The 13,616-nt window shown below is 40.4% G+C and overlaps 2 protein-coding genes across 2 annotated transcripts; both read left to right on the plus strand.

The window, feature by feature from the left end:
- The first annotated feature begins 315 nt into the window (after window positions 1-315).
- scml4 (Scm polycomb group protein like 4) lies at window positions 316-8,139 on the plus strand. The gene is made up of 6 exons (XM_080047406.1): window positions 316-384; window positions 1,370-1,584; window positions 2,631-2,760; window positions 5,466-5,678; window positions 6,580-6,725; window positions 7,573-8,139. Exons 2-6 carry the CDS (start codon window positions 1,375-1,377, stop codon window positions 7,696-7,698), a joined length of 825 nt encoding a protein of 274 aa, XP_079903532.1. The 5' UTR covers window positions 316-384; window positions 1,370-1,374; the 3' UTR covers window positions 7,699-8,139.
- Window positions 8,140-9,525: 1,386 nt separating this feature from the next.
- Window positions 9,526-10,815, plus strand: lnc.lemp (lncRNA encoded micropeptide). Its single transcript, XM_080048121.1, has 2 exons — window positions 9,526-9,774; window positions 9,982-10,815. Exon 1 carries the CDS (start codon window positions 9,571-9,573, stop codon window positions 9,739-9,741), a length of 171 nt encoding a protein of 56 aa, XP_079904247.1. The 5' UTR covers window positions 9,526-9,570; the 3' UTR covers window positions 9,742-9,774; window positions 9,982-10,815.
- The last annotated feature ends 2,801 nt before the right edge of the window (window positions 10,816-13,616 follow it).

Raw genomic sequence — 13,616 nt, forward strand, 5'->3', positions numbered from 1 at the left:
CACACACACACACAGCCATCATTTTGAGCTCAGCACGTCTGCCGGGCGGCCGCGGGATGTTAGAGGCGTGTTGCTATGACGACTGAAAGAGGAACACAGAGGAAGGGGGTTTGGGTAGAAGGGAAAAAAAGAAGGGAGGACGGGGGGGGTATGTTTCAGAGGAAAGGTGGTCGGAGATTGAGGAAGAGAGAGAAAGAGAGAGAGAGAGAGAGAGAGAGAGACGCATGCAGAGTTGCCGGCGTTTTGACAGTGTGAAGCAGCAGCAGCACAGATCGGTGGAGGCAGACTGTTGGAGATCCGTGTCGGGGGAATATTCAGATAGCTGCTGCTGGGAGTGAAGCATCACACAGACAGTGATTACCAGACGGCTGAGCTGCGTGCAGGGTAGGCAACGCTATGAATGATAATTGTGTGCAAATTCCGAATAAATCTTTTAATGTGATTTTTAGAGGAAGAGGATGGAAGGCATCATGCATATTATTCACCTGCTCTGTCTGTCCCTGTGTTTCCTCTTTCTGCAATGACAAATACTTTCATGTCATCTCATGCAGGCAGGGGATTTTATTCTCTTAACAGTGGTCATTCTCTCTGTACTACCGAGGTCAAGCCGGTTCTGTGTATTTTTCAGCCGTCCAATGTAAAAGAATATAACAGTTATATGTGACCTAGCTAACTAGCAGGACATCAACACTCTGTTTAAAAGCGTCAGTCAATCAGCTCAGGGCAGATTCACGTTCAAAGGCCATGTCAGGTAAGCGAGTCGGTTGTGTGAATGGAAACAGTGGAGAGATGCACTGTGAATGTGTGAATGTCATTACTGCTGCTGTGGATGAATGGCAGCAAGAGAAACACCTAAAACCACTCCTGCATATGTGTGTGTGTGTGTGTGTGTCAATGCGATGTGAATGCATTGTTTGATCATGTGGGTGTTGTGGGTATATGTGCTTTGCTTTCACTTCCTGTGTGTGTGTGTGTGTGTGTGTGTGTGTGTGTGTGTGTGTGTGTGTGTGGGGTTGGCTTTGTCTCTGTCAGTGCAGTAATGATATTTATTGCAATCTTTGCAGTTGGAGAGGGGGAGGGGTGTGGTGGAGTACATGTGCGTTATGTGGCTTTGTTTCTACTATTTCCTATAGTTTCTCTCTGTCTCTGTCTCTGTCTCTCTCTCTCTCGCTATCTGTGTGTGTGTGTGTGTGTGTGTGTATGCATGCATGTGTGTGTGTGTGTGAGGGGTAGTCTAACGTGTACATCTAAGTTTCCGCTTCAGTGTTGTTGAAGCTGAGGCACTGGTGTGCTCAATTTTTAAAGCTGCCACTTCCTGTTACTTAAAAAAAAAACATTTTAAAACCTCCCTGTCCCTTCCTCCCACCAGGTCTGATGAGTAGCTTGTCTGCCGGCTCAGAGATGCAGACTCCGGCTCTTGGCCCACAGTTGTTAGCTGGGCCCCAGGGTAAGGTACCGGGCCGGAAGAGAGGACGGCCTCCCATCCGAAAACTGGAGTTCCAGAGTCACTACGTGGAGCCTCACCAACTGCCTCTGTCACCTCTCAAGGTCCCGAAGAAGAGAGGGAGGAAACCGGGTTTTAAGGTCAGTCAGTCAGTCAGTCAGTTTTTTCTTTTAAATGTGCACTATGTAACTTTGGGTGCGTCAGAGAAGGGAACATTTTCTACAGTATATTCTCCATAACTTTACTCACAGGAAAATTGGATCCCTGGAACTACTGTTTAAAGGTTAGAAAGCTTCCTGAAAAGTTACTGTTTTACTTTTTTTGTTGTTGTTGTTGTTTACAGCAGCAGGGCCCCACAGTTCAGTTTAAAAACACATTATAGTCTTACGTTTAGTTGCAGGTGCCTCAAAATAATCTCTTTGATTCATTATGACACACTTATTCAATTCTAAGAATGCCATGAAGATAAAATATATTTTGTAAACTAAATGCAGCTTCTGCCAATTTAACCAAATCCCCCTCCTCTGAAGCCACATACTGCACCTTTAAAATAATAATGATGTGCTTCAGTGTGAAAGAAAGTTAACCAGCACATCAGCAACTTTCTGTTAACCTGTACAGACCTATACTTTAAAGCCACATACGTTTTCTTTTAAACAAACGGTATACTTATTTTTCGTATTGTCCGTTTCCTTGTAACTGAACAGTTACAGGTTCAAAACATTCTCGGTCTCCACTGTTGATGAATATATTATTAAAACCTAAAAAACCTATACACATTAAATCCTCTTCTTTTATGCATGGAATAGCGCGGTAAATACAATTTTTGGTAGGAAAGTGTATGCAGCATACCTGTCAAACTCACATGGTAGTGGTGCAGGCACTCATTAACCCAGCACATTGCCTCTAGTGATCAAAAACTCAACTAGGCACCTTTAACTATTGGCATATCCTAGTATTGACATTTGAGTATGGGCATACAACCAAAGGGTCACAATTTCCAGCCATCCAACACTTAAATGGATTACGGAATATTTATGAAACTAATGAAGGATAAAACGTGTGTGTGTGTGTGTGTGTGTGTGTGTGTGTGTGTGTGTGTGTGTGTGTGTGTGTGTGTGTGTGTGTGTGTGTGTGTGTGTGTGTGTGTGTGTGTGTGTGTGTGTGTGTGTGTGTGTGTTTGTAGCTGAAGCCCAGGATGGTGATGTCCCCATTGGCTAACTCTCCTCCCCGGAGCACACCAGAACCAGAGATGGGTTCCATCCCACAGGATGCTGCTATTGTGCCCCACTCTGCCACCCCGCAAGTCCTAACAGGTTAACACCACACACATGATAACACACTGTCATCTTTACATCATAAGCTGTTCTATCTAGTGACATGGTCATAAATGAAGGTGGGCTCTGTACGGACTAAAATCCTATTTAGGAAACGTAAAGGTAAGAAAACAGGAGGGATAGGTACTTTTCCTTCAAAGCCTTAAAACCTGGATGTGGAAGGTGGTGCTACTATTTTTTACACTTATCATACTCTCACAGTTTGATGTGTGGTGTGAAATGTGCAATCCTTTCCTCTCTTTAGTGTTTGTGTCTTATCTTTGTCTCTCACCCTGCTCTGACTTAGACCCAGTGCTAAAACACATCCTCTGTCTCTAGAAGTGGGAGCGTGGTGTCTTTCTCCTTTCTTCTCTTAAATACACAGATGACTTGTTCTCTGTGACAAGATGTTCCTTTTGGTGTAAAAACATTACGCTCTTGTGCCAGTCTGCATGTTGAATCAAAAGCAGAACCTGCTTCCGTTGGTTCACTGTGTGTGTGTTTACAGACTTTAAAATCAAACGTATCTCCTTTTGTATTCCCTTTCAATCTTCTCGCCTGGCATTTCAGTCCTGCTTAGGCTCCGGAGAAAATCGCTTTTAATCCAACAGACGAAATATACATTTCTTACGGCCATCGTTCTTCTTTTCCCTTCCCCCCTTTTTTCCCTTGTGGCGTGTCCTGTTCTGAATAAGCAAATATTTAAAGTCCTCCTTTAGTGTATTTGAGGTGGGAATGGGAATCTCATGTGTTAAGGACCAGCGCTTGGCTCTTTGTTCTCACAAATTATGAAGCGTGTTTTATGTCAGACTTGACATACAAAACCGTAGCGTGCACGCACACACACACACACACACACACACACACACACACACACACACACACACACACACACACACACACACACTTTAAAAAATATATAGGGGAGCCACTTTTTACATTTGCTACATTCTAAGCGAGCTAAAATGATTTATCACTCAAATTTACACATTTCCCATTAATTCAGGATGTTTCCTAGAAATGGGCATTAGCAGAATTTTTTCAAGACAAAGGGCAGTGAAAATATGATTGTTTTAAAAAAAGTTGTCATGTGGCTCACTTTACCCCAGCTGTGGGGTAAACTGATCCACTTACTTTTTCCACTCTGAAACTACCATAACAACACATATTGTAACAGTAAGAATCCTGAAAGTTAGCCACACATTCCAGAACTAATGTCGGACTAGTAAAATAATGATGGGGTTTGATCAATTAAGCAAAGCAAATTTTCTAAACACTTGAAAGTAACTCTGAACAAAATGAAATACAACATATTATAATTCAAAAGGTTTTAAAGATTCAAATGAATGATAGAACCAGTTAGATTAGAACACAGTCTGGGGGTCAGAACACAAGACCCTTAGAGCCAGCTAGTGTCTGGGGGTCAAAGCATAGGAAAATCAGAACCAGCGAGAACAGCCTGGGACTCAGAACACAGGAGAAGACCCAACTGGATTATAACATCAGCCTGTCATACTCTACAACTAGGCCTACTCTACATTCCAGCCCTGAAGGTTACAGGGAAAGATGAGAAGATGCTCTTTCCGTGTGGTTGCCCCAGGTCGTCTTCCTGGTGTATTTCCTTGGCATGATGGCTTTTCTACAATGTGTATGACATTAAAATAAAACATATGTCATGTAATATTACATTACAATATATTTAAGACTAAACTTAACTTGTGCCTCATGGTGGGGGAAAGTGAGACAGTGGCTCACTTTCCCCCACAGCATTTGGCTCACTTTCCCCCACCACCACAATTTGAGAAAAAACTACCTCTCTTAGCATTTCAGGCTAATCTTCAGTTATCAGCATCACATGGTTTCATATGTTGGTAGTTCATCAACACGTATGATAGAAGTTTTTCTACGTGAATACATTTGCTTTGGCACAACAGTTGATTAAGTTGACAGCAAGAAAATGTACTTTTACATGCAAAATACCTATTTTGGTGAAAAAAATCATGCTTACCACAGCACCATGGGGTCCTCTCTTTCAGGGCCATGGGGAAATGATAGGGGCTTGAAAACATATACCTCACATGACCACAAATGTTTTCCGTTGCCTAGATACAGGGGGTGGCTCACATTACCCGATGCCTCAGATTCCCCCGTTTCCCCTATGTGTTTTTTTTGTTGTATAATTATTTTTGGCATTAATTGATCAACAATTGCAGAAAAAAGGTCAGGGAATCGCCAAGGCCATTAAGATACATCCCGTGAGAACCACCACATATACTAATTTGGACCAAATCATGTAGTAGAAACTAGGGGTGTAACAATACGCAATTATGGCATAAATAGCTTCAAGATGACGTAAATATGCCGAATGTACAGGCTTGTTTTGATTGTGGTGCGGAACTTGCAGTATTTTATTCATTGAGACCTTGGTTGTTTGCAGCAGTATTTACTTTTTTATACTGAAAAAGACTCATAGGCTGGAAACTGTAGTTACTGTTGCGCGCAGTTTTTATTTTTTTGCATTTTTACTTTTAACTGAGAACCGTGCTGCACTGAACCGGACCGTGACTTTTAAACACATGTGTACCGTTACACCCCTAGTAGACGCTGATATATTTCACATGATGAGTTAGAACATTGTACCTGCTGTTGCCAAGCTAAAAACGACAACAGACAATCATTCTACTTCCGGTTGTCTCTTTCATCAGCAGAGACGCCAGGGCCTGACCACTTCCTATGCGACCCGCCGCTGGACTCCAAGCGCTACGCTGTGGATCCCAGTGACTCCGCCTTCAATATCATGACATCACAGTACCAACCCAAGCATTCCTTTGGTTACCGTGGCAGCAGTTGCTCTACTCCGATTGGCCTGTGCAGACAAGCGTCGAGCCCCGGAAGCTTCCAGGAAGGACACAGGAATGGTGAGGCGGCCATGTTTTGCATTCGGATGTACAGTACATTCATTCACCAACAAACACAAAGGGCACAAGCTGTGTTTGCAAACACACCTACACCGACCACACCTACTGTCACTGTTTAAATGGCTGAACAGCTTTGTACCAACACCTTAAAGGTCTGGTACATCCCATTGTCCAACTGCACAGGTGTTTCCACATACTTGCCTGGTTAGCACTCCTTTTAGTAGCCTACAGTGAAGGTGTGTTTCCCATTGACTGTCTCACTCCAGTTGAACCTGTTTAGCCGTGATGACACAGTATCATTCTGATTGGTCTGTTGACATCGTTGACCTCAAATCATTCCCAGCTGATTCACGTGCTCTTCGTCCGGAGTTGTGAAGTTGATTTTCCGACTTTGGTGTGTTCGCGTTCTTCGAGTCGTAATGTGGAAAAAACATTGACACTACAAAAAAAAATGTGTTGTATTTAATTGCTTTTAGTATTCAAACAACACGTTGATAGCTGTTTCCAACATTTACCTGACGCGTTGTCAGGGTTAAAAATGTTTTAAATGATTTAGTTCATGCATTGCTACATGGTCACCAACTAAGGGTACAATGTAAACTACCATGTAACAAATTACATGAAACTATTTATTGATTCAGCAATACCTGAATCAATAAATAGTTCCTCATTATCAACCAAACATTGACTTTTGTGCACCTAAAAGTTGGCAAAGTGTATACAAAATATTTTGCCTGCATTTCACAAGTTGGGGAGCCACTTGTTCGCGCGTATTTGATCACATTTTTCCGACACCATATGAATGCAGCATAAAAGTGGCACTAATCAGTCCATCTAATGAGCTTGAAGAAAAACATTTGTTTGATCCAACCATCCATCCATGTTCCCCTGTGCCACCCAGGTTACAGTCCGATGGCAGACACTGGGGAGTGTAAGCGTCCTGCTGCTAAGGACCCGTCCAGCTGGGGTGTTGACGAGGTGGTTTGGTTCATCAAAAATGCCGACCCCCAAGCCCTGGGACCCCACGCTGATGCTTTCAGGAAGCATGTGAGTGCACTAACTCTATTGGAACAGAGATTTGTATCCCAGCATGCATTGGGAATTCAAAAGTGAAACCCTTGTAGGACACTTCAACTAAAAAATGTATATGAGAACATTTTACGAGACAACTTTAGCTTTATTCAACCATCACCCAGCAGCTCCATGTGGTTCTGAATATAAATCAGCTCATATGGAAACTAATTGACTATTACGGCTTTTTGAAAGCATAGTGAGGTCTGGCCCCAAGCTGTATTGGAAGCTTTTTAATTCCCCCATAAACCACTGTGCTGCCTCTGATCCTCAGGCTGCACTGTGGTTCAATATTTTAAATAACTAGGCTTTTCTTATCGTAGCTACAGGGCTTCATTTTAGACATGGAACTTGCTTTGAATATCTTCACATTAGCTTTTCTGTTATTTTTCTTTTTACAGTTTTCTTTTGTTTCAAACATTTTTAATGGGTTAACTTTATTTTTTTAAATTAATGATATTTATTATAGGGTTTAGTATGTTACAGTGCTTATACAGCCCCGGAAAAAATTAAGGGACCAGTCTGGATTTTTCTTCAATCTTTATCTCTACATTACTTATTGAAAATGCTCTAAATGACAATACTTTTATTGTGAATTTGGTAGAAATGTTGTCAGTAGTTTATATTATAAAACCAAAATGTTAATTTTACTCAAACATATGCCTCTAAAAAGTTAAATCAAGAGACACTGAACATTTGGAGTGGTCTCTTCATTTCTTCCAGAGCTGTATGTGACGGCTAAGTTTAAAAAAAATTGTATATATAGAGTTAACGCAAAAAGGTGAGAAATGTGTCATATTGTATTCTGTGTGATTTGTTTCAGGAAATAGACGGGAACGCTCTGCTCTTGCTGAAAAGTGAGATGATGATGAAGTACCTGGGACTGAAGCTGGGACCCGCGCTTAAACTTTGTTACCACATCGACCGGCTCAAACAGAATCGGTTGTGATTTGCTGATCGCCTTCTTTCACCAAAAACTGTACCACCTGCCGATTCCTCTCAAACTCACTCAACCATCAGCGACACATCGTGACATAACGCCTTTTGGATGTGAAGACTTTTTACAGCTGAAGCGACTATTTCATTTGTTGACTGGGTACCTGAATGGCTTAACATTGTACATATTTCAACTTCACACGGATGGCAGCTTCAGCATGTTGACGTCCCCTCTGCAGTCTGCAAAACAGCTCATTGCATCCGACTCCCAACAACATGAATTTGTGCAGATCGTAATCAAGGACACCGTATCAACACTTCAAAAGACCCGCAGAGACAGGGAGCCTAACCAACTTGTATGGTTCTTAACCTCCATATCATGTTGAAACTTGTCATTTGGTTCAGGCACAATGCTGCTGCAGTTTTTAAATAATAGTTTGTGAGTTGTTTTTAGCTAGTTTTCTTGTAAACTGATCAAAAATGTTTTACTCTGGTGTCACCACTAATCAATCTCTCAAACTATCTTTTGATTCCGAACAATAATTTTTCGGTCGCTCTTGAGTAAAACTACAGACAGAGGAATTATTGTTAATATATAAAAGATTTTCACTTTTTTTATCCATTTCATGTTTTTGTACCAGACCTCTATCTTAATAGTTAAAAACACAAACATTAGGAGCAAGTGATGCATCTCACACTCAAGCAAAGGGAAACTAAGAGATTTGCTAACGTGAACATTTTTAAAACCACAGACCACAACAATGAAGCATCACAGCGTTACAGCAGTCAGAGGTGCATGCTATCACACTGCGCTATAATGACAGGAAGGAAAGGAGATATAGACAGACACTATGTGGTTTTCACAGTGTTCTCGTGAATTGTAAATCATGTGACATAATATTGTGTAGGAGGCCACTCGTACAAAAGGCAACTCATACAACTTGGTGCTCACTCAAACCTGCTACTGCCATTACAACCACTGCCACTATTTCTTCTAAATATTGCTATTGTACGTACAGTTTAAATTCTGCTCCTGCAATACCTCGTCAGCCTACTTTGAATATTAATAAATGCCTGAGTCGTGTTGTGTTCTACCTGATGCCAAATGAGCTCTAAACTGTAAAAAGTGACATTACGTGAACTATCTCTAGCATTAATAATAACAATAGCTGCAGCCATAAAATGCTGTTTTGTTATATAGATTATTGTACAGATTTTTTTTAAACTCATAAATCACATGCAGTTTTGAAAAAAAACTTTGTTTATAAATAATGCTTTTTTGTGTAATTTACTGTACATTACTTGTTACTTGAATTTTTTGCCAATTGCTTCTATTGTTTTAGGTCAGTGTGCCATAGACTTATGTGAATACAGCGTCTATGTCTGTGCATTTCCAAATGTTTTTTTATCCTGCCTGTGAGCCATATTTAATTGATTTTGACCCCTTGATGACCTGCCTTTTATGTTTAATGTTTTATAAAGCATACTTTTTCCAAACAAAATAAATCTTGTTCAATTATGTCTGAGTTATTATTATTATTATTATTATTATTATTATTATTATTATTATTATTATTATTATTATTATTATTATTATTATTATTATTATTATTATTATTATTATTATTATTATTATTATTATTATTATTATTAACAATAATATTAATCCTATTTTTTTTTATCCGTAGTAGCTGTTCAAATATGTTAATTCATTAATTGTATTTATTTATTTTAACAAGGACGATTAAGCGGACGATTTATTTTGGTGAGCGCGAGACTGACCTCTAGTATCGCGTGATTACAGAGCGGTTCACTTCCTGTGTAGGCTACCAATGATTTTTATAAGGCGCACGCGAATGTGTGCATCTGTCAGCCAGAGGTGAACATGGCAGACGTCTCGGAGAGGACGTTACAAGTTGCGGTCGTGGTTTCGTTCGCCGCCGGCTTCCTGGCGGGCTGGCAGGGGAACAGAATGAGGAGACAGTTCCTGGACTGGAGGAAGAAGCGGCTGCAAGCCAAACTGTCGGAAACTCAGAAGAAACTGGACTTGGCTTGAAGAGGAAACGTGGAATGCTTCTTGCTGCTTTGGGTAAGATCATATTAGGCCTGCCGTGATTACATGGCTAGTCTGTCTTTTTAATATGTAGAAGAAGAAGAAAACAACCTTTTCATAGGCTATGTGTTTGTGACTATAGGCTACTCAAGCTCTGAACGTCAACGTCACTCATGCATTTCCTCCTTTCATTATCCCAACAATGAGCAGCGTCTAATCAGTGTATTATTGTTTATTTGCCAGGTTTGGGGGGCCGTGTCTGGTCTAGATGAACTATTGCTCTGTTAAAGCTGCTGGATCCTGGATGTCCCACACGTCTGTCACTGTGGAGAAGAGACCTCGAGATGACCCAAGTACCCCTGAAGTACCCCAGCCCTGATGACCTACCTATACACCTGTGATCTGCACTGCCCATATTTTACCACCAAGCCTTTTTTAAATCAAGGCTGAACTTGATATTTACTGTGTGTCTATGGAAATACAATCAATCCCTATTCCCTACACGCAAACACTTCTCTTTCTGGACACTATCATGGAATAAGTTTGGGGATCTGGCTTCAGAGGGTTTCTGTCCCAATGTCTTGGTTACTATCTGTTTCATAGCTTGTCAAATACATTATTGTGTTTCTAAATGTTTTATTACTCCGTTGTCTTTGTTCCTTTGGTCATTTGGAGTGTGTTTAATGACAAATTCAAAAGGACCTCATTCACACTAACACACAGTCCATTTACCAACATATCAACAGGAGAGTGAGGATCTGAATTGTAGTATTGGTATTAAAAGCTCAATTTAACAATGTCAGGCGTTTACGAGTTTTGCTCATAGTGGTAGTGCCATCTGCTGGACGCAAGGGAGAAGCACAGTTGAGACATGAGCTGTGCAGATAATTGCTGTAGTGATAATTACACTAACAGAGGATGTAAGTTAGGTTTTTCATAAAAAAAGAAGCTTAAACCACATTTTCACTTTTTTTTACCTGTCAAGTGAAAATGTTAAAGAATAGAGGCTCTAGTGTATTTTTTTAGCAAAGACAATCTCTTAACTATGACACACATAATTCTCCTAATAAATGATATATGTTTATTGAATAAACTTTATTCTATTATTTATCTTAAATCAAGATAGACTTTATTTCCTTTGCTTTTATGAGCTTTCAAACCCGTCTCCAAGACGACTGAATGATGCTTCTGCTGATTAATTTGTCAAACGGCAAAGATGAGATTTCAGAATCAATAACGCATTACCTAATATGTGGTTTAGTTGCATCAGACCGTGGATACATATTTATACTGTAGCTGTTAATTCACATGGTCCATATGTAAACAACGTGTCCATAGGTGGTGCTAGTGCACTTTGATACTCTATGCACACAAAACAATTGTTTGTTTTTGCCTCCAGCATTCTTGTCACTGGCCCTGAAATTAGATCTTGTGAGATCTGTCTTTTCCCTCATCATTAGTCTATCAGCCCTATTACCACCTCTCAACAAGCTTTTGACGAGGTCTGAAGAAGTCCCCCGACTCCCTGCAGCACTCCATCAGCGACTTGACGAGAAGGGAAGAAGACAGGGATCAGGAGAAGGGAAGAAGACAGACTAATATCAGACTAATAAAAAAAAAGCTCCTTACTGTGCTTCATCTCAGGAATGTAGAATTTGTATCCCTGGATGTACTTACAAAAAGAATACAGAATGGTAACATGCTGGTGTAGCTGTCAGTGATCAAAAACTACAAAAATCCTATTGCTATGGTTGTTTTAAGCGATTGACCAATTAGTTGTAGGTTATAAAGAGAAAAGGAGGCTATTTTGACGTAAAAAATAAGTAAAACCTTATATTTCAAGGCAACGATCGTTGCGGTTTGGATCATATTTTGTTGAAGTTAATGGGAGGTATTCCATTAAGGAGCCTTGACATTCGTTTATGTAAACATTGCATACTGTTTGTTGCACATGTATTACCATTGCCTATAGGCTGATCATTAATATCATTTAAAAAAATAATAATTTAGTGTAATGTCAGTGGTCAGCAGGCTAGTACAGGGATAATAGTTTCACAAACACATTCTCTGGCTTTTCTATTAAATTCTCTTGAATGGAATAGCCTAGCAGCTTCTAGCGAGTAAAAAGAGGGAAAACAGACAATTTAGTGGATATTAAAAAGTTCAGTGTTGACAAATGGAGGGGAAAACGGGTGTCACGACAGGAGAAATGTGTAGCTCTTTGTGTTTGGTGTTTTGGAGAGGGTGTTATTGTCCCTCACTGTCTAATGCTTTTGCGAAATTGTGATGAATAGCTTGCTGTAGTGGTGTGTGTGTGTGTGTGGATGGCGGCGACTGCCTACTCTCTGTTTTTTCTGTAACTAGCTCTGTGTGGTTGTTTGCAGCGGCGGTGCTGGTGCTTGTAGCTGAGAAGTATTTTTTTTCAAAGTGGATGAGAGGGATGGTGAGTGGTGGAGATAATGTGCAGGAGAAGCAGATAGGCAGACGGCAGCAGAGAGAAGGAAAACAGAGAAAGAGAGAGAGAGAGAGAGAGAGAGGGATGTTCACATTGACTGTTATGATTGATCAGATTTTTCTAATTGGCACGTAGCCCTCAGAGTATACATATGTCCTTGGCTTATATGGCGTGTGCTCAGTGAGTGTCATGTTTAATAACCTTCCTGACTGTCTTTCTAGGGGTGTGATTGTGCCCTCTGGCTATAGGGTGACTGCAAAATAGGAAGAGGAGAGGAGGCAATAAGAGTATAAGGAAGAAGGAAATGACTAGATTTACACACTTCAAAATATAGGGGTAGCAGCAGATAAATATTTAAAGGCCTCTGCTGGTTGCTTTTAGAGAAAAACTAGAATAAAAGTGTTTGGCCATGCTAGCGGCTCTCTGAGGCTGTACATAGGGTAAAGCAGTGCTACGAGCTAATTGATAAAAACCAACATGCTGACAACATGCTCATAATGACAATGGTAAGTGGATGCAGGACAAATGTATACAGTGTTTGTTATCTTTTTTTAACCCTAGCTAACATTAGCTTATTATGAACAACGTACAGCCGAGGCTGATGTGAATGTCAATTGTTTGGGTGTCTGGTCAAAAACCTGATGACAGAGCTAGTTAACGGTTCACCAAAGTTATGTGAACATGAATATATGTTGCCGAATTCATTTCAATCCATTCAAAAGTTGTTGAGACATTTAAAGAGAAAATGTCAACTCTAAGGTGGGGCTAGAGAGACCAGAGCCATTTGGATACAGACAAAGTGGCAAAATAGCCCTTTTTTGTTGTTGAAATTTTCAAAAGATCAAAGGGCCATGAAATTGAAGCAGGAGTGGAATTCAGCCATGACTACTTTTGTATCATGCACACCAGTGCTTTTCCTAATTTGACACCTTTGATGTCAAGAAAAATAAGCATGTGTCAATGCACCATATATCAAACATTCAGTTAAAGGCAGGATCTCTATACCCGGGCTTGTATTAGATATTTCTTTCTATCAGTCAATATGGGCCTACGCAGGAAAAGGTTGAGTGTGCATTTATGTGTAATAGAGCAGGAAAACATACCCCTCTCTTATGCTTCATACACACACACACACACACTCACACACACACACACATACACCTGGGGCTTTATCGAGCTTCAATTCAATAAGCCGCAAGCATTTGTGGATGACTAGGCCCGTGCCTCAGATCAGTGGATTGGTGTAAGATGCTCCAAAGATTTCCATTTGGGTGATTATGTCTCTATATATTTGATGGAGGCGTATTTTGTAACAACATTTAAAGAAGGCTGTTTATGTAACAGGAGAGAAACTCACCTCCATACATGTAGTTCAACATTATCAAATTACAGTATGCAGAGAAGTGTATTAGTCCCAATAAGT

Source organism: Ammodytes marinus (genome assembly GCF_949987685.1).
Source record: "Ammodytes marinus genome assembly, chromosome: 19".
NCBI classification, from domain to species: domain Eukaryota; kingdom Metazoa; phylum Chordata; class Actinopteri; order Uranoscopiformes; family Ammodytidae; genus Ammodytes; species Ammodytes marinus.

Coding starts and splice junctions, on each gene's coding strand:
- scml4 (XM_080047406.1), top strand. CDS start 1,375: ATGAGTAGCTTGTCTGCCGGCTCAGAGATGCAGACTCCGGCTCTTGGC. Junction 2,761..5,465: donor CACCCCGCAAGTCCTAACAG/GTTAACACCACA, acceptor CTCTTTCATCAG/CAGAGACGCCAGGGCCTGAC. Junction 6,726..7,572: donor CTGATGCTTTCAGGAAGCAT/GTGAGTGCACTA, acceptor GATTTGTTTCAG/GAAATAGACGGGAACGCTCT.
- lnc.lemp (XM_080048121.1), top strand. CDS start 9,571: ATGGCAGACGTCTCGGAGAGGACGTTACAAGTTGCGGTCGTGGTTTCG.